We start from the raw sequence: 21109 nt of genomic DNA, 5'->3' as shown, positions 1-21109 counted from the left end.
CAATATTTATTTTGAATGACTACTTTTTCTCCAACTTTAGTAGAAAATTACTTCATTTGTCAAGTCAAACAGAAGCTAATTTTTCTCTTCATAACAGGGACATTAGATAGTTTCTAATGCCTGTAGATCAATTCTTCATTTAGTGCAGAAATTTAATATGGTAGAGGACATGAGATAATTTATGTGAAAACCTTGTACAGTACAATACTTTTATCCAAAATGGAAAACATTAGACACATGTGGAGATTAAGCATTTGAAATTTGGCTGGTCCTGAGATGTGCTTGACTTCAAAGACTTTATATGGGGGAAAATGCAAACTATTTCATTAGTAATTTTTTATATTGGCTACATGTTGGAATGATAAGATTCTGGATATACTGGGTTAAATAAAATATACTATAAAGTTAATTCCATGTGTTTCTTTTTAATTTTTTAATATGGCTACTGAAAATGTAAAATTACATATATAGCTTGCATTACATTTCTGCTGGACAGAACTGGTGTAAAGTGTTATAAGAATATAAAGTAGTATTATTATTCTACATCTTAAAATTATACAGAGGAAAGCTAGGAGTTTTATCCCTGTCTTTGGAAACGAATTTTTCATTTCAGTTATAGTGAAACTATTTGAGGGCAAAAATAGTGATTGCTTTACTTCAATCATTACATCAAAACAGTCTTTGTATTTTCACATGAAAAAGATAATCATGGGATATCGGTAAGACTGTTGAAGGAATCTGAGATGACAAGTTCTCTAAAGAGACTGCAGTAGGCCATCCTAGGATGTTCACATTTCATTAGTCTCTACCGCGTGACAGCCTTCCTCCCTGCTGCCAACTTTAGCAACTAAATGACGACCAGCTTATAGCTCCAAGCTGCCATGAAACCAAACTAGAAGGAACAGATGAATGGAAAGATGGATTTACCTATGTACGTGCACATCTTCCACACCAATGCTTCAACTGCCAACAGAAAAACTGAGAGAGAACATAGCTCTGAAACGGTGAGACACACTAAACTAATTCTTTTTTCTAACATATATACTTATGCATATGGCTAGGCACAAGTGGACTACTTGCTACTTACTGAGCCCAGGAATAAAATCATACATCCTTGTTAGCAAAGGGTCAGAAATATGTCTCTGCATTTATTTCCACCTTGTGGGTGCTACTTATCTTCTGAACCAGGCATTTCTCACCAACCTGAAACAAGCCTGAACTAGTGAATCATCAACCAGCTCAACAAAAATTTTACTCAAGAGTTTTATCTCTCCAGGAAGCATTATTAATGCACAAAGCATTTTTTTCAAAGATTTATTTATTTACTTCTCCCTCCCTCCCTTGTTTGGGCTCACTGTATTTGTTCATTGTGTGCTCATCTTCCTTTTAGGAGGCACCAGGAACCAAACTGGGGACCTCCCATGTGGGAGGGAGGTACCTAATTGCTTGGGCCACTCTGCTCCCTGCTTTGTTGTGTCTTTCATTTTGTTTTCCTCCTTGTGTCTCTTTGTTGCATCATCTTACTCTGTCAGCTCACCATGCCAGCCCACTGCATCAGCTTGCTGTCTTGCTCATCTTCTTTAGGAGACACCGGGCACCAAATCCAGGACCTACCATGTAGAAGGCAGGAGCTCGACCATTTGAGCCACATCCACTTCCCACAAAGCATTTTTAAAGAACCAGCAATGAAGCGATGCCTAGCTATTTGGTCTTCACAGTGAGGAGTTCTGGGTAGTTGGAAGAGTGATAGAGAGTATGGTATGACTGTGGTTGATATGGATATAACTGATGTGTGGCATAATTACTTATTTTTTTTTACTAAGATCACTCTTGTTATCTTTAAATCGATTGTACCTCTTTACAGGATAAATTAAGAAAATAATTAACTTTCCTAAGAATATAAAGAATGAGCAAAAGAGGGATAAAAAATGAGCACTACAGCATTAAAAACAGTCACAAATATTTCTACTTAAAATTAGAGAGTACACAACCACCATGAATACATTCAGTGTCAACAAATAGGAGACTTGGGGCTAGAAGTGCCGTTTTTCCCACAGTGGTAAAGCTCATATAAAATTGTACTTCTTGAAAATTTAAAATCTGATATTTATTTTAATTCTCTATGTACTCCTAAAATGCAAGACATTGAATCAGCTCAGAAGCTACTAGAGAATTAAAAGATATTTCAAGTTTCTTCCATGCAATTAAGACTTGAGTGAACAACACACAAGTTTAGAATTTCTTGTCCTCAGTATTCCTTTGAGAGCACTTTATTTTATTTTATTTTTTAAGATTTATTTATTTATTTATTTCTCTCCCCTTCCTCCCCCACCCCGGTTGTCTGTTCTCTGTGTCTATTTGCTGTGTCTTCTTTGTCCACTTCTGTTGTTGTCAGCGGCAGGGGAATCTGTTTCTTTTTGTTGCGTCATCTTGTTGTGTCAACTCTCCGTGTGTGCAGCACCATTCCTGGGCAGGCTGCACTTCCTTTCCCGCTGGGCGGCTCTCCTTATGGGGTGCACTCCTTGCACGTCGGGCTCCGCTACACTAGAACACCCCTGCGTGGCATGGCACTCCTTGCGCGCATCAGCACTGCGCATGGGCCAGCTCCACACGGGTCAAGGAGGCCGGGGGTTTGAACTGCGGACCTCCCATGTGGTAGACAGATGCCCTAACCACTGGGCCAAGTCCACCGCCCCTGAGAACACTTTATGCAAGCCATCCGAGGATCACAAAGAAAAAGCCAAACTCTCCGCATGTATCTTGGTTTTCATCCATGTTTATCTTGGATTCTATTATTGTCTGTTACTTTAAGTACAATTTCATCATTCAGGCAATAACAATACAATTATATTACTCCGAATTTTCAACAGAGATAGTATAGCTTAGAAATAAGCGAATGAAAAATTCTAATTATCTATTCATTGCTGGGACCATAATTTTTCAGAATCCAAATTTAGAGATCTAAAAAATTGGCCACTGTAAGACTAAGAAATTTAAAAGAGAAAATATATTTTGCATACAAAGTTTTAAAAAATACATATATGTCGTCTGACAATCCCAGATTTATGACAGGATTATAAATGAACTAAATTAAGCAAAGATCTCAGTCAAAATTCCTTTCTAACAACTAACATACCAAAACTTAGGTTCAAATACCTTACCTATTCAGCCACATGCCTAAATGAATTTAATAGCATCAAAAACTGCAGCTTACCAACTGATGATGCAACTGGAAAATGACCTTATACGGAAGGTTCAATGCGGATCAGCAGAATATCCATGTCTACATAAAATACCATGACTTTAAAATGCTGTTTGACCTAAAGTAAGGGGGAAATGGAAAGGAGAAATGAGTTTATATGGCTACGAGTTTCTAAAAAAGAGTCTGGAGGCTGGCAGAAGGTTTGCCCTCATGCACAACTGAGCAGAGTCAGAGAGACAGATAAAGCAGATACAACCCCCAGATATTGGTTCCTTTGAGGGCTAAAGAGACCCATGGGAGTTATGGTCATGGCCGATGGGGTTAACTACCAGGGCAGATGGCCCCTATTTGGAAATGGTGTTTATGTGTGATGAATCTGGACTCAGATGGGATCTCCCTTCATAAGACTTCCATGCTAATGTGCTGGAGGTGTAGTTAATGTTGGGGTTTAAGATATATTTAGGGGATTTGAATCTCTGGACTGACAATGTGATAGCCAGATCCTGAGCCTCAACAGACTCCAGCACCTACAATCTGATTTATTGGACTTACCACACTCAGCTAAGATGGAGGTGAAGAAGGACAACCACCACACCATGGAGCCTAGAGTGATTACAACTGAAAATGGGAGGATTGCATCCAGCATCCAGGTGGAATCTGAGCCTCCTCTTGACATAAAGGTGCAATGGACACAACCAATCCAGTGTCCACATAGAAGAGGTGGCATTGGATTGGGAAAAGGGGACATAATGGACAAAGGGTATGGGGAAAGGCAGGAAGAGATGAGAGGTGGAGGCGTCTTCGGGACGTGGAGCTGCCCTGGATGGTGCTTCAGAGGTAATCACCGGACATTGTAAATCCTCACAGGGCCTACTTGATGGAATAGAGGAGAGTATGGGCCATGATGTGAACCAATGTATATGAGGTGCAGAGGTGCCCAAAGATGTACTTACCAAATCCAATGGATATGTCATGATGATGGGAACGAGTGTTGTTGGGGGGGGGGAGAGGGGGGGTGGGGGGGTGGGGTTGAATGGGACCTCACATATATATTTTTAATGTAATATTATTACAAAGTCAATAAAAAATTTAAATAAAAAAATAAAAAAAAAAGATAAGAATAATGAAAAAAAAAAAAACAAAAACAAAAAACTGCAGCTTATAAACTGTCCAAGTTCAAGCACAGAAGCAGTTAAGGCACAGTAACCTATTTCCCTCCATGCAGCCAACACACTTTGTATGAGTAAACATTTGTGTCCATTTGGCAACTTTTCTCATACAGCCAGACAGTGGGTGGAGGGAGGGGCATGTAGACAGTAAAAATTTTTGACCCAGTTCCAACTCTTATCATGCCATCCTGTCTCTGTTCCTTCCCATGTTATGATGCATTGCCATACTGATGATGTGAAGCAGATCCCATTAATCAAATATTTGCTCAGTATGGAAACTGAGGCTATCCAACTTATCCACTGCTTCACAGCTGAGAAGTGCCAGAGCTGAAATGTAAATTCAGACCTATCACCTTCAAAGCTGGTACACTTTCCTTTGTTCCACAATCCCCCAGCTCCTTGGCTTTATTAGCCACAGTTTGTTTCATTTAATTCTCCTGAAGGAAGTCGTGCCCTGTCACTCACACCTGAAATCACTTTTCAGTCTCTATTACATCATAAAAATGGTCAACAAAGTTCCCCAACTCAGACCCTGCAGAGGGCAACCAGGGCAGCTGTTCCAGAACTCTTTGTTCTCTCCATCTGGATCCACTTTGTTTCTTTTTTCCTCAGAGCACTTCTCTTGCCTGAGTATCAGAGGATCAACCCAAATGCTCAAGTCCACCGTATCAGCATCTAGGAGAAGGTAGTACAATGTGGATTTTAGCAGCCTTTTGTTTTACCAAATCACTTCGGTGGATGAGGAAGATTCAGTGTTTTTGCTTCAACACCACACAAGGGCTCCAGTGATTTACAATTCCCATTTTTCAACAGGTCTCCTTTTATCTCCTCGGTAGGTGGTAGACAAGAGAAGGTTTACTTACTTGACTGATATGAACCACATCAAGACTAAGCACTGATACATGTCCTGCGGCTCTGGTGGAATCGTAGATGCCTCCGTGGTGGGGAAATGGTTTGAAGAAGGACAGGTGTGGGATGAGGGTTAGTAAAGGAAAAGTAGCAATGATACTTTAAGCATCAGGGAAAGAAATGCCTAGTTGATTCTGAAGGAGGCTTTTATTTTCCTAGATAACTATGAAAATTTGATTCATTAGTTTGACGATTCATTTGCTGGATAAATGAACAAAACCACAAACCTCTTCACTTTGCGGATCACTCATTGGAGGACATTTAGAGGCAAAATTAAATTAATTCATTTCCTGATTCATTCAACACACAGATTAACAGATGCAGCATTGAGCTTATGTTGGAGATAGCAAAAGGAACAAGACATGTTTTGTGTCCTTCAGAAGCACGGAGCTAAGTGTCAATGAAAGATAAAACAGGTACTATGGTAAAGTCTTGAAATTTGATTAAGGAGCCCTTAGTCAAACTTCTCCCTTATGAAGGAAGAGCATAGCTGAACATCCTAGGCTCAGGACCACCACGCTTCTAACTGGAACGATCCTGGTGATGGGAGGATCCCCAGCAAGTCAGCCATTTTCTGTTGAAGAGCTATGGCTTAAAGAACAGATCCTGACGCTCAACCAAAATCTGCCTTCTGGGGACATATATTCATAGATCCCTTGTTTTTCCTTTTAGAGCAATACAGAAGATTTTAAAAAAAAGATCAAAACCCTATATCTACTTCTAATAACATTAAACAGCCCCTCAAATATTAATTAAAGACATCACCATGGCATACTGTATTTCCTCATAGTTACACAATCATTTTTGTTTAACCTTTCATTTTACAACATGGTTTGCAGATTCTTCATCTACCCCACTCTGGGATATCCTACCTATTTCTCCCTAAACATTCTCCCCTAGCCTCACTTCTATTCCCTTCTATGTGTTTAGGCTTCCACTGTACCTAGCACAGTGCCCAGCACTTGGTAGCTGCTTAGTCAATAATTGCTTAAATTTTGGGCACTGAGTATACATCTATTGATGCATCTTAAGACTGGGCCAGCCTGCTGAGAGACCATATTGAGCTAACAGAGAGACTCAATCAAGAGGCTACAGACAGACAATGAAAGAGTCTGTGAATCTCATGAAACCAAGAGGGTATGTGAATTTTTCTGGTGAGCAGGTCGATGGCTTTCATCAGATCCTCCAAAGGGATCTGTAATCCAAAGGTTAATGATCACTATATTACTGGTTCAGGTTAAGCTTGTGAACAAATAGAATTTCCAGATTTTTCTACCTCCAAGCTGCTGCTGGACCAAAATCCCCAATATATACATGTGTTATACGGGGACTCCATTTCCTTCTATTTCCAGCCTCCCACACCTGCTGTATAACTACCTTTGAGGTGTTCCAGTGTAAGATGAGTTTGAAAATTACTTACTGCACATTTCCAGAGCATGCAAAATTAATTGTCACTTACTTTTAAAAACTGGGGAGCAAAGCAATGGCTCCACTCTCATTTTTCCTTATTTCTAAGTCAACTCATTAATTACTTAAATATGAAAAGCAGCTATGAAAAACCTAAAATGTCCAGGGATGATGGTGATTAAAAAAAAAAAAAGCTCTGCTTATCATAGGACATGAATAAAAATAACTGCAGTAAACCTCATACTACCTTGTGTAATACCTTTTGTCAACTGATCTCCAGACATGGGTTTTAAAAAAATTTACCTGCATTGCCTAATTAGTTTGTTTTGTTTTGTTGAACTTTCAGTTAATATCTTTGTGTTAATCTTCTTAGCATATTATTTTGACCATGTCCTACTTAGGAATGCTTGATTTGAAAAACAACAACAAAAAAATCTGGTTTGTGTTCTGAAACTGCAATTCACAAACTGTATGATTTGGGTAATTTACTCAACCTCTCTGAGCCTCATTTCTTTCTGTATAAAATAAGACTACTGATTTTGATGTGCAGGGTTTTTTTGTGTGTTTTTTTTAAGATTTTTTTATTTCTCCCCCCCCCCCCCCCCCCCGCCCCTCCGTTTGTCTGTTCTCTGTGTCTATCTGCTGCATGTTCTTTGTCCGCTTCTGTTGTTGTCAGCGGCACGGGAATCTGTGTTTCTTTTTGTTGCGTCATCTTGTTGTGTCAGCTCTCCGTGTGTGCGGTGCCACTCTTGGGCAGGATGCATTTCTTTCGCTCTGGGCGGCTCTCCTTACGGGGCGCACTCCTTGCACATGGGCCTCCCTGCCCTGGGACACCCCTGCGAAGCACAGCACTCCTTGCGCGCATCAGTTAATGTGCAGTTTTAAAGCTGAGCTGCATACTGCTCCAAGGGGCCACTAGAGAGCAGTGAAGTAGTCAGGCTGGTTCTCACTGTACCTCTTTCACATATTGGGCTTCCTCTTTATAGCCTTTGTGAAAAAGGTTTCTGCTGGCTCAAACAAGAATCTGGAAATCACTGGGCAAGATGGCCTAAAAGTTGAGCATGCTAGTATTTTATAAAATAGTCCATCTTAATATGGACACATAAGCTTCTGACAAATGCTGGAAACCACGTGAACGAAAGACCCATTCAAATCATTGTTCTATCAACAGACTTAGTAAGTGTTCCTTAAACAATAGTTTGAAATCTTTGTTCCAAGAACACCATTATGAGCTTAATAAGTGTTTTCTTCACAGCAAGGCTGTAACAGGCATTATTCCCATTTTAGAGATCTGTAATCAGACCAGATCTGCCCAAGGCCACTCAGCGAGTGAGTGGAAAAGCAGGGATCAGAAGTGAAGCAACCCAGGCCAAAGCACCCATTTTCTCCCAGCTCCTTGCTTATTGGCAAGGGCAAAGATAATGTTTCCTGCCTTGCTGAGGAGCAGGTAAAATTAATGTCATGCACTAAAGGAACTTTTGAAACCTTAAGGCTTTATCATTTTTAATGATAACATAGTTCTTTAGCTGTGGAAATTCTTTCACTGGTTAATCTCTCATTCTTTTAACCTTGATTTGGCAGAGCTGGGGAGAATGGTGTGTTCATTTTTGCTTATCACAATTAGAACCTGAAATTCTAATTGTTTTGAGTCTTCCTAAACACTTCTCAAGTTAAGTCAAGAAACATCACATAGGTGTAAAACAGCTGCACTCTACTGTATATTTATATAGATGAAAAGGATATATGTATTGCACATATGTATGTATTTTGAATATCTTAAAATAGGGAAGCAGACTTGGCCCAATGGATAAGGCATCCACCTACCACATGGGAGGTCCGCAGTTCAAACCCTGGGCTTCCTTGACCCATGTGGAGCTGGCCCATGCGCAGTGCTGATGCGTGCAAGGAGTGCCCTGCCATGCAGGGGTGTCCCCCACATAGGGGAGCCCCAAGTGCAAGGAGTGCACCCTGTAAGGAGAGCCACCCAGCGCGAAATAAATTGCAACCTGTCCAAGAATGGCACTGCACACATGGAGAGCTGACAAAGCAAGATGATGCAACAAAAAGAAACACAGATTCCCAGTACTGCTGATAAGGAAAGAAGTGGTCACAGAAGAACACACAGTGAATGGACACAGACAGCAGACAACTGGGGGTGGGGGAGAAGGAGAGAGATATAAATAAAAAATAAACCTTCAAAATAGCTCATTGCGTCTAAGTCAACGTGAATTTTATTTGTGACATCACAAGGCCATTTAGCATTTAGAAAACCAGAAGCTTCCACTGCCCTTTTTTCATCCAAGATGGAATTAGATTAAATGATCACCCGCCCAAAATTAAATCTTTACCTCTAAGCCACTCTTAATTTATTTTAGGCTTCATTTATTGCCCACATTCCTGTTTTTTTAAACAGGAATCAATCATGTTAGGTTCAGATATTTTTTTCCCTCACTTCAGAATTTTACTAATCCTTTGCTGGCTCTTTTTTGCATAATTTATATGCCATCTTGGTTTTGAAACACTGTCATGTAATCATTTCATTCTTTGGCTTTCCAAAATCACCTCTATGTACCCCATAGAAACAGTCTATCTTTCCAGAGCAGACTATTTGGCTGCCCCTTCAGCTGGGACAACACAGTTGGGAATTATTCTACTTTCTCCTAACCTTCATACGTTTCCATCTAGCTCTCTTTCAGTCCCATCTTCTCCTGGGTTATCTTCTTCCTATATCATCTATTTATTAAAATAAAAAAAATCTTACTCTGATCCAACAGCTGTCTAATAAGTGGATGGGGTATTAGGCAAGCTATCAAAATTAAAAATATGTTTACTTCCCTCTCCCATTCAGGGACCTGGAGTTAAGATACACAGTTAGTGCCATAATTTTAGAATCCATGGAGTGAAAGCTGTAACAACTTGAAATATTCTGGCAAGTAAAAGAATAAAATCACCTCTTAAAAATAGAGAAGTTCTTTAATAAATTTCAAAACATGCATCACCTCTTTTCAAGGTCATCTGTCACATATTAATTTCAAAAGAGAAAAAAATGGGGAGATATTTAGAATTTTGGGGTTCTGATATTACATATTACAGGAGTAACCTATTTTAAAGGGTTGAATCTATCCTTTCCAGAGTATGAATTCCCATTATCTTCAAAAGGAATCAGATGAGCATGCCAGAAGAGACTCTGACCTTTTAAAACGTTTTGAAAGCGTCTCCACTCCCACCCCCGCCCCCACCCTGGTTTTCCCATTTTAATCAGCAGATTTGTGCTGCTACCTTTTGATCCGTCTCCCACCTCCACACACACTGGCGCATGCACAGACATTTTTTAGAAGCCTGTGTTCCAAATTAACAACTTAGCAGCTTGAGATGATGCTCAGAGACACGTGCAGTTTCAGATGGCAAAAAGCAGTTTTTCTTGAGTCCTGGCAAGGGAAGTTAAATCTCTTCAAAAATGGACCAGAAACCAGTAACGGAATAATAGATTATCAAGACTTTCCAACATCTGTGGTATGTTTTATAAAGCAGTTGGTGTGAGATTGCATTCAGGACCCTACAGCCTCCTGCCACCATTTCTAAAAATACATGGGTGGCACCGTCAAGGTGGGCCCACCGCACTGACTGTCTTGAGCCTGTGCTTATGACAATTTTTCCTAAGAAGGGATTGCTGCAAATTTCAACTCCAGTACATAAAGTCCTCCTGGATTTGAAGGCAGAAAGCAACAGCAGGATCCGTTACTTGGTCCTTGCCTGCTACTATAGGATCAGCTGTGATACAAACGCAGAGTAAACAGGTCCTCATGGGACGTGCCCAACCTCCAGAGACTTAAGGGTGCCAAAAATGTTCTCACTGTGACCTCTACTTAGTTCTTCATTAACCACTAAATACCACGTTATTTCTCCTGTCAGCTCTGCCTTAACTTGGTAGCCCTAATTTCAACTATTAATAATTCCATTGGGTTTCATCACTAAAGGCTCTTGTTAAAATTAAAAATACTCTCAAGTTAGGGTAAGGCATTAATTCATCTTCTGAATTATTTTTTTAATGATTGGATTTTTGCAAGGCCAGGTGGAACAGGACACATGAAAGTTCTGGTAGGAAGCCTCAATGAGTATGAGCCAATTATATTATAGTATAGGTACTAGTCAGTATTACAGGCTTAGGTGGGACATTGCAGAAATAAGTCCTGAAAAGTAAACTAGTGGAGATAGATTCTGAACTTGATCACTTTTCCTGTGCTGTTTCTGTTGAACCCACACCAATTTCCCTCTCCTTTATTTCCCTGCTTCAAGAATCACAGACTCTCAAGGTTATAAAAGGGAAAGGCCTGCTCCTGAGTAGGTCAGTCCCAAACAAAGTCAGAACAAATAGGATTTAGGCTTTAATTCCACCCAAACTGACAAGGTACCCTGCTCCTACACTTTAATGCCACAAAGTAACCAAACTTAAGACTTGAAATAAAAGGATTCTAGTTCGTTTTGTCTTTCCAAAGGATCTCTGAAACAAGACCACACAACCTCCACTTAATCCAATGTATTTTTAAAGTAATGACTTCCAACAATCATTGATCTCTAAAAGCTAATAGAGAATCATTTCTCCCCCAAATTAGATTTGCTTCCTCCAGTTTTAGAACTGTCCATCAGACTCACGCTCGCCTCTCTTTTTCAAAGAGGAGTGGAAGATGTCTATTGCATAGCCAAATAAGTTGCTGTCAAACACAGGCATGGCTCATTAGCATAAAAAATAATAATGATACAATTCCCAATGAGGCAGAAACAGGATGACTGTTCATTACTATAAGTGATTAGCATCTTCACATTTTCCACTTGCAAACCGGAGCTAAAGATGTTTTGGTGAAGGTTAATGAGAAGCATTCTCCTACCCTCCAAGTCTCCCAGGTTTTTCTCTGTTGAGCATCTGGAGGTTTGGGCTAAGCCTCTTTGATAACTCAGTTCTGAAAATCAGGGACAAGATTAAGTTCAATGAAATGGGATATCGGCCTTATAGGATAAAATGTATTTAATGCAGAGAGAATTTTTCAACAGAAAAGTAAGCTGCCTTCAATCTGTTTTTAATTTGGGCTGTACAAACAGCCAATCAGAATACCTTTCGCCTCTCCTCCCAAATTGTCTTGCTTTCATTTAGTCTAATAAGTGACACTGATTCACTGACTTCTTTTAATAGATCTTGTGAGTTGGGTTGGTTCACAGAAGATTGGGAACTATCGGTAGTCTCAAAAACACAACTGATATAGCTTCAAACTAGTTGCCATGGTTTCCTCTCTGGTGATGAAACGAAAATTCTCCTCTTTTAAGGACAATATTATGCCAGCTATCCTGTCTCCCCTCCTTGAAGACTTCACACCGTGTTCTCCTCATCCCTCCCCTCCAGAACCAAGTCCGGTGACCCCAGCGCATGGAGCTCTGGCTCTGGACCAGCTCTCTCTAGGAGACCCATGACTTCTGAGCTCCCTTCTCAGATCCTTCACACCTTCACCCATTTGCAGCTAAAGTACTTCTTTCTTTCTTCCTGCTCTGGAAGTTTGTGAGTCCTAGGTATATTTCTACACCATCCTAAAAACACATTTTTTCCTATTCTTCACCCAATTACTTCACGTTTTATTCTTATCCATAGTCTTAGGTAACATGGGCCATAGCCCACTTAATTTACATTAATACAATTGCTGTCTTCAAAGTCACTTTATTTTCTTTGAATTGTGCAAGGATTACCTCTCCTATTGGGAGACATAAAATTAAGTCATGTTTGCACTTCCTAATCCTAATACTGAATCTTGTTTTTTGGCTTTTCATTCCACTTTTAAAATTTTATTTAATACCACATTTATCTTAATAACTGTGATGCCTTACATAGCCTTTTCTCTTTTCATGCTTACATAAAATAATTTAAATCACATGACTGGCAAAGACAGATCTCCTCTTTTGGTATTACATTTTACTATTACATAAAGAAACACAACCTAATATAAAGAGTAATGGACAGTGCATATCAGAAGTTTTGCTCGAGTGTCATCACCTCTGTGTCTTTGGGAGGTAACTATCTTCTCTCAGAATCCCAAGTTAAATGAATTTTCATGCCAACTCAACAGAATGCATCTTTTTAAAATTCTACTCACTTCAGAATACTCTTCTGTAATAGCATTATCATTATAAATGCTCATATAATTTACCTACCAATCAACACTAAGTCCTGGGTCCATAATTTACAAAGAGAATAGAAACATCAGTGAATGTCTATTAGGAATTGCGCAGCTTGGAAAAACTGGGAAGCAACCCAAAATTGTCATATATGTGAGGTACATTCAGACCATCTGATTTCTATGTCTGGAGAAATAAAAGATGAGATGATTGAATGTAATGAATAGCAAAAGATACAAGTTAGCAATAGAAGATAGGATATATCCATATAGAAAATGTTTTTTTTTTTTACCTTTTTAAGGAAAGGCAGATTCTCTTTTATTTGTGTGAAAAGATTCCTGGGCCCAGGGGTATGAACTTGGTCACTGGGCATACTCTTGTGGTCTCTTCCACTTCTCTGATTTTGTGATGTGTGAGGCCTTCATATGTGTGCATATTGTGCGTATGTGTGTGTACACAACCATTTATACACATATACATATATAGGATATGCCACTAAAAATTTATTCCTGCCCAATATTTCCTTTCTCCTTCAGTGAAATAAGAAGCAAAAACACGTTATGGTACATTGGGAAACATGGAGAATTAATCTTTCTGTCTTCTCCTACCTTAGGTAGCATTACTTATCACTGCTTTGCAATTTTAAATCATTTGAAATGGAGCAATATATCTTAAAATAAATGTGTACTTTTATTTATTTATGGAGAGAAAATCCTTAATTTGACTATCAAAGCAAAGGTTTAATTTGTTTGGGAGAATACAATAAATTTAAACCGAATTCGCCTCAGCTTTTTCTACTTCAGCTATTAGGTTTAACTCTGTACACATGGGACAATAAAGTGCGGTCCAAGGATGCCGATCTTTTTTTTTAACTGAAGAGTCTCTACATTATCTCATTTGCTTCAGAGCCAAAGAATGAATTCAATTCATTCAGCTTAAAAGATATATTATTTCCAAATCTCCTTGGGCTGTAAATACTTTATTTAAAAATAAAGTTTAGCATTTCCAAAGACAGATATTATGGTCTCCTAGAAGTCTATTCTCCCTTTTATTCCAAAGTATTCATACAATATTCTTAAAATACACATACACTCATCTATTTTTAACACTTTTCAGGCAAACACAAATTGGAAAAAAAAAAAGTACAGCAATCTCTAAGTAATGGTTAAAATCACTTGGTTTTATATCTCTTCCTAAATTTTTTCATTAATTTGCTATAATCCTTGGCATAGAAATTATATCTACCTGCCATTCACAAGCCTGATTCTCAACTACTACAGTATGCAAGGAACTATAACCATACTGAGAATAATACACTATTAGCATGCTGAGAATAACACACTAACCAAATATTTTCTAAAGATTCTGTTGGAATTAAACACCGAGTCACATTAAATGCTAACCCTGTGAAAAGTGTACTTGTTGCTAAGTTTCTCCTAAGAGACAATGCTTGGTGATTTGGGGGCAGCTCTTAAGTTAGGTAGTACAATTAAATGATGCCCCACTTAAAAACCTAACCAAATCACAAGCCAGCATTCCTCTTTATCATGGTACTGAAACAAATGGAACCTATTTCCTTGCCCTCACTTCACTATAAATTCCCACCAGCCCAGGCGTGTGGCTACTCTAAAGCTTCATTAACATCAAGGAAATAAAGAATTGGAGAACACAGTAAGAGTTCTGCGGTCTACGCATATAGAATTGTACAAATAACCTTTTAAAAATGGATAGAGGTACAATAGTCTTTACGAACCAAGTTTTTATTCTCCTCTTTGTGTTTTGAGAAGTTTAAGATTCTAGCCTCCTAAAGGTATATATCTTTTAAATGTGAGGTTTGTCATCAGCCCCATTTTGCTATTTTGCTTATCTTATACCCTAGCACTGCTACTGACCCTTTCTGTGTTCAGTTTCACAGTATAGGCTTTGAATTTTTCAGGGTCAAGAAGATGCCACACTGAGGATGAAGGAAAAGGACCTTCCCAAGCACATGTGACAAGGACAGCTGGTTCTGGATATTCTGCCCTGCTCTCCACGCTCCCTCTTGTCTTCAGTTTTATACCAGCTGAAGTCTTGCACAGTTTAAATGGGTTCCAATCAAACAATATGATATCAATCTTAGGGTTTATATATATCCTCCAGTACCCACACTCTGGCCATTTCCACCCTCCTGGCATCCTGAGGTAGTAGGCAAAATAATAGCAAAATTGTACAAGAATCAGGAAATTCCTTTTATATAATATAGTTGGTGCCTTCAACTCCCAACCCTTCAGGGTAGACCTATGGATAGCAATTTGTTCTTTTCATAAGTATTATCGCCATCTATGGTCAGGATTGCTACCTGAGATCTTGCCCAAGCCTATAAGCACAAGCACATGTTTATTTAATACCTAGTGTTGGAGGAGAACTGTAATAAAAGGAAGCCCATTTAATTTTAGAATGCTAATTTAGGGTGGAAAACTCATATTTCCGACTAATATTTATTGAATATTCTGTAGAATTACAAAAAAGGGTGAGGTTTGATTGAGGTTTGCCTATTCTGAATCTGCCAGGCTATATTGAACATTAACCCTTACACAAGTTCTCATACTAAATAAGAATTTTTCAATTTCTGTATTTAAAAAATCTTCTTCCCAGGCACTTAAAATTGTATTTAAGGTCTTCAGATGATTATGACAATGATGATGATGGTGAGGATACCAATACCACTACTGCTAAAATAGGTAGTCTATTTTTTTCTTACAGAAAAACAGGCTTTGAGGACGTGCTTTTCCCAAAACACATAGTTCCCACTAAATACAAAACCAAAGTTGTCTTCATACATATCTCTTTGACTAGTAGATGATGGGATTCTTTCTCCCAATGTCCCCGAAGAGGCTCTTTGCTTTCCTGAACTCTGGAGAGGTCTCCTTTCTATGCCCCAATCCTAGCAAATGAGAGCTAACAACAACCCTAAAATAAACAGGGAAAGCCAGTTTATGCTGTTGATGTACCAAGCTTGAGCAAGCTGCTTGGAGAATCTATTGGTGTCTCCCAGGATCTATTTTAATGATCTGCCTGAGGTGAACTAAACAGTGATTAAAAGATAAGAGCCCTCAAGATCTTCTAAGAAGGGAATTATCATATCTACATGAGTGGTAAAAACATAACCTGCCGATTCACCTTTATCCCCCCAAAGTCTCCGAGCCTCTGCAGATGGTGGGCCTCTTCAGGGCAGGCTGAGCAGCTGCCCTCTGCCATATGGGGCACCAATGCAGTCCTCGGCCATCCTCGGCCATTCCTTTAAAAGCTGCTACTTCTCAGCTATGGATCCCACTTAATCCTAATTATACCTCCTTCAGCTTTTCTATCAGGGAGAGTTTCCACTCCTTATCTACCCAGGATGAGCAGCATCAATCGTTAGTATCTTTGAAAAATATTTGAGAAAAAAAAGGAACAAGAGGAAGAAAAAGAAAAGTCTTTTAAACACAGCTCATACATTTTCATTTGACTTGTCTTAACACAGGAAAACAAAGTCCTGCTGGAAGGTCAGAACAGGCTGAATTCTGGGGGGTTGCCCATTAACGGCCCCCCTACACACACACACACACAAAATCACCAAGTAGTTGAAAACCTTCCCAACTAACACATGTTAAAGGAGACAGTTCTGAAGAGAGAGGCCTTTGTCCCAGGGTACTACACATCAAGTTTACCCAGCCAGATGCTCACTGTGCCTATTCATTATTGATAAAGCCAGGGCTCTTTAAAAATAGAAGTGGGGAGAGGAGCCAGGCAGACCCCAGCTGCACTCACTCAGCACTTTATTTTGCCTCCCAGCTTTGTGACTCAGGTGGTTACAGTCACACACAAACACAAAATCATTCAAGAAATGCATCTCTCTCTCTCTCTCTCTCTCTCACACACACACACACACAAGCACTCCAAAAAGCAGCATTACCTGTTCCTGCTGCTGCACGGATTTCCCTGAGGCATTTTGCTCCTTAGCTGTAGTCATGATCTTCTATCCAGGGCGCTCACCACCACAGAGGTAGACAGGATTTGAGGGTGAGTTTGGAGCCACCAGAGTCCAAAAGGTATAGGAGGAGTGTGGTTAGTCCATACTTCAGAAATCACAAGGCTCTTTGGGGGAGGGGGGCAGGGAGATTGGGTAGATAAACCTAGTTTTCTCTTGAATTGCAAAGAGCAGAGGGTCTCAGAAAAGGGAAGATGCTGCTGCTTAGTGGGGCTTCTCCAATTAGCAACAGCCTCTGCAATCGCCACAGAAACAATGATAACTGCTTAGCAACCGGCAACTGGCAGCTCGGTGCAGGAAAGGGGACCCGAGTGATTGCTCCTACCTCCCCGGCTGCCTCCCCGGGCAGCGCACGGCGCATGCTCCAGCCGCCTGCTCAGCTCCGGGTGCCTAGAAGCCGCGAGGTGGGGGCGCGCGGGGGGCGGGGAGAGGCGGCCGCGCAGAGCGCGGCGTTGTCTGCGCGCCCCCCGCACCGCCGGGGTCCTGCGGACGCTGCGGGAGCCGCGCGGGACACGGGCTCCGCCGCCCGCCGGCTCAGGCGAGCGAGCGACCTGGCGCCAGCCGCAGCGGGACAGGCCAAGGGGAGGCTCGTGGTGTCAGACCCCGCAAAGTTGCCACCCTCAGCCATCACGCCCGCCTGCGCTGTGCCCGGGTGGCGGAAAGCCTCGGGCTGACCCCCTGACCCGCTCAGGCCGCTGCGTTCCCTGCCAGTCAGGCGAATGGGGCGAATTCGTACCTGGGCGGCGGATGAGGGGGCTACACAGGGAATTTTTTTTCCTCACCCTCCCCCCGGCCCCCCTTTCTGGAAAGTGGCTGGTGTGTGTTTGAGAAGGCGGTGGTCTGTGGACACCCCGGAATAGGATTTCCACCGGTCGGTTTGGCAGGAGCACTAGTTATTTGAAATTTTTGCCTTTATTTTCGTTAAAATCCAAAAAACTTAGGTTTCATCTTTTTAAAAAAAAAAACATTATTTTAGTTATTTTATTAGAAAATTTGTGGGTTTACAGAACAGTCGTGCATGAAATCCAAGATTCCCTTTTACCGCCCTATTATTAGGACTTGGCCTTGGTGTGGTTCGTTTTGAGTGTTCACTGTTTGGGTTGTGCAGATGCATGGATTTTTTTTTTTTTTAATTCTAGTACATATACAACCTAAAATTTCTCCTTAAATATATAATTCAATGTTGTGCTACCATCACCACCATTCGCTACTGAAACTTTCCTGTTGTCCAAACGGAAACTCTACATTTTAAGCCTTAGTTCCCTATTCCCTAACCCCAGGAGTATTCGTTATTTGAAATCTTTGTCTTTATTTTCGTTAAAATTTAGACAACTTGTGATGTTCCACCTTTTTCTTTTTTCATTTTAGACAATCTGTTAATTGACTTCTTAAAGCCAGAGAACACCGTGTGCAAGAATTCCTTAGCCACTTCAAATACCACATCAATGAAATGCATACCTTTTCCAGTAAAAAAGGACAACATAAATAAACATTTTCAAGAACATTTGTGGGCCAGATATAGCAGAGTAAAAACACCTTTGTGCAGTGTACGGACAGGCAGGGGCGGCAGTCCACCATGCTACACTTAGCCCTGTACCCAGAGACGAGAAGAAGCCGCAGCCAGCTCAGCCTCCGATAAAGAGTGCATTCAGAGTTCCCTTGGTCTCAAAGAGCAGTGGATCAGGGCACCCAACCTCACAGGGCCAACCCCACCAAAAAGAGAAAGGAAAAAAAGCAACACAAACGCCTTCCAATCCCCCAAATGGGGGAACTCTGAAAGCCGGACACACCCCAGCAGTTAAAAACAAAACAAAATATCTGGCTCACGATAAAAAGGAAAAAAGTAAAATCTGAAGTGCTTTTCGAAATGGTTTAAAAAACCTTTTCTTAGACAGTGCTTCTTTAAAAAGAAAAGTCTAACTAGACCATCTGGGGGTCAGAAGCTGTCAGGCTGTGTTTGACAAGATCAGAACTAATAGGACTACAAAAGTAGAAAAATATAAGGAGGTGTATTCACTACACATTAATGATTCAGTGAAACCTCAAAGCTTTAAAATATACAACCATTGGAAGGATGCTTTTGAGCAGGAAGGATTTTTACTCGCTGGGTGTAGCCATTCATAGACTCTGTGGCACACTCCCCCAGTAGCCCGTGGCCCTGACTTGGAAGATGCTAAAATTCCAGAATCAACACGAAGAAGCTTTCACGTAGAGTGGCCCATTGGATCAAATGGCTGCTTGAAACTACACAAGTCTGCTTCAGTTTCTCCAGGCATTTAGACACTCCTTCCTCTGAGCTCCAGTTTCTTAGGGGAAGGAATGGAGCATATCCTGTACACAGGTGTTTTGCCTACAGGCCAAATTTAGTGCCAGAGCATTGTGCGCTCAACTGCTTATGAGTTGTGTGGATTTAAATAAGTTAGTTAACTTCTCTGGGCCTTGATTTACATCCTGATTTTGTGAGAAGTTGAGAAGAAAATATAGAGCACAGAGTAAGGTGTTCCCTAAAACTTGACATGCTTAGCAGAGATGGCACCAATAAACACTTAAATGAGCTACTCCTATCGTACCCCATATATGCATCTTACTCTATCACTTTCATATCTCGGTTTCTTTATATATGTCTCCTCTAGATTAAGATCCTCTAGAACTAGCTTACTCGCCCACAGAAGGGTTACAGTTATGGTCAGAGTCAGATCTAAGAGGCCTGTGTTTGAATCCAACTACTAACACTTTCTGTCTGTATAGCCATGGGCCAGCTGCTTAATCTATCTGAGCAGAAGTTCCTGTAAAAGGGAATCCTTTATACCTCACAGGTGGTGAGTTGGGTGAAGAATAAATAAGGCCATGAATGTGCGTGGTGGAACAAAAACTCAATAAAGAGAATTTTTCGTCTTTGTATCTGCAATACCACTATTCTCAATGCTTCTGGACTGGCTGACAACTAGTCTTCCTATCCTCCAATTTGGGTGGAGAAATGCAGCCACAGTTGCTGTTATGCACACCCAGTGAACTTGGATAGTCTCCTCTTCTGTATTTTGTCTAGTGGTTCTCTACCATTCACCATCACTCCACCCAGAAACCCAAGGATCGTCTAAGATTCTTTCCTCTCATCCCCACACATCCTTTCAGTAAACAAGATAAGGTAGCAATCTGCGTACTTTCAAAATGCCATATTTCATTGAACCTAAGATGCCAGGGGTTATAACACATCTTTATGTAGCTAAGAAAAATAAGCTGCCAATTAAATTATGACATGCCATTGACTGTTAGAAGCATCCAGGTTTCAGAGAGATGAAATGGTGCCGCCTCTTCTGAGAAGTCTTCCCAAATCCATTTGCTGGAAAGAGAGAAACTCCTTCTCTCTTTGTGTTAATAGGAGATTATTTGCTTATCAGAGAACAGATATTGTCTCGGGATCCCAGAGTGTCAAGCCAAAGGTCCAAGAAGTCATTTTCTTTAAAGATTTTTTTAAGTTTATTTATCTTTTTATTATTTTTATTACTGTGCTCTCCCCCATCCCCCATAGCTCTCTCATCTGCTCCTATCTCTGCTCATTGTCTCTGCTTATTGTGTCCACTCATTGTCTGTGTTTGTGTTCTTTAAGAGGCACAAGGAACTGAACCTGGAACCTCCCATGTGGGAGGCAGGTACCCAACTGCTTGAGCCACATCCACTCCCTGCTTGTTGTGTCTGCTTGTTGCATCAGTTCGTTACATCTGCTTGTCTTCTTTAGGCGTTACCAGGAACTGAACCTGGGACCTCTCATGGGTGGTAAGTGCCCAACTGTTTAAACCACATCCGCTCCCTCTTCAAAGATTTTAATAGAGAAATATTTCAAGAAGACATATATCCAAAAAGTCTTGATTGACTTTCAGATTCCAGTTATTTTTAAGAAGCTATTTGCCATTCAAACCTTGAATCTCCCTTATAGTACAGGGTAAGTGAAGGAATTGATAGACTCTTGTCTCAAAGGGTCTTCTCCGGGAGACAGAACTACCTACCTCCAGAGCTGACATCCTGTAGATTAATGATTGCACTTTTTGAGGTGTTTTTGTCCAAATGCAAACCCATTTCTATGCCTCTAAGCATGCAGTAGATTTGGATGAACAAGCTTCCTAAGGACTGACATTATTAACTGTAATATGGTTATAATTATTATAAATATATATTGGTTAGAATTCTAACGCAGAGATGTTGTACAATGCTGGCCTGTGGTGGTTGGTATCATGCTTTAACCATTTGGAGGGTGCA

The 21109-nt window shown here is 40.5% G+C and overlaps 1 protein-coding gene across 10 annotated transcripts in view; it reads right to left on the bottom strand.

The window, feature by feature from the left end:
* The window catches only part of DPP6 (dipeptidyl peptidase like 6), a 1316366-nt gene that overhangs the window by 691849 nt on the left and 603408 nt on the right, over positions 1–21109 (bottom strand). Inside the window, exon 1 of one of the 10 annotated variants that reach the window (XM_058297587.1) lies at positions 16781–17505. The exons of 8 other annotated variants lie outside the window; for them this stretch is intronic. In XM_058297587.1, the coding sequence (XP_058153570.1) occupies positions 16781–16837 (57 nt within the window). In that variant the 5' untranslated portion in view covers positions 16838–17505. Of the gene's footprint in view, positions 1–16780; positions 17506–21109 lie in introns of those variants that run through there. One more of the 10 variants, XM_058297591.1, reaches the window with a different exon arrangement.

Source organism: Dasypus novemcinctus, chromosome 5, assembly GCF_030445035.2.
Source record: "Dasypus novemcinctus isolate mDasNov1 chromosome 5, mDasNov1.1.hap2, whole genome shotgun sequence".
NCBI classification, from domain to species: Eukaryota; Metazoa; Chordata; class Mammalia; order Cingulata; family Dasypodidae; genus Dasypus; species Dasypus novemcinctus.
Note: the sequence above shows the minus strand (reverse complement) of the source record. Positions and strands in the feature narration are given on the sequence as shown.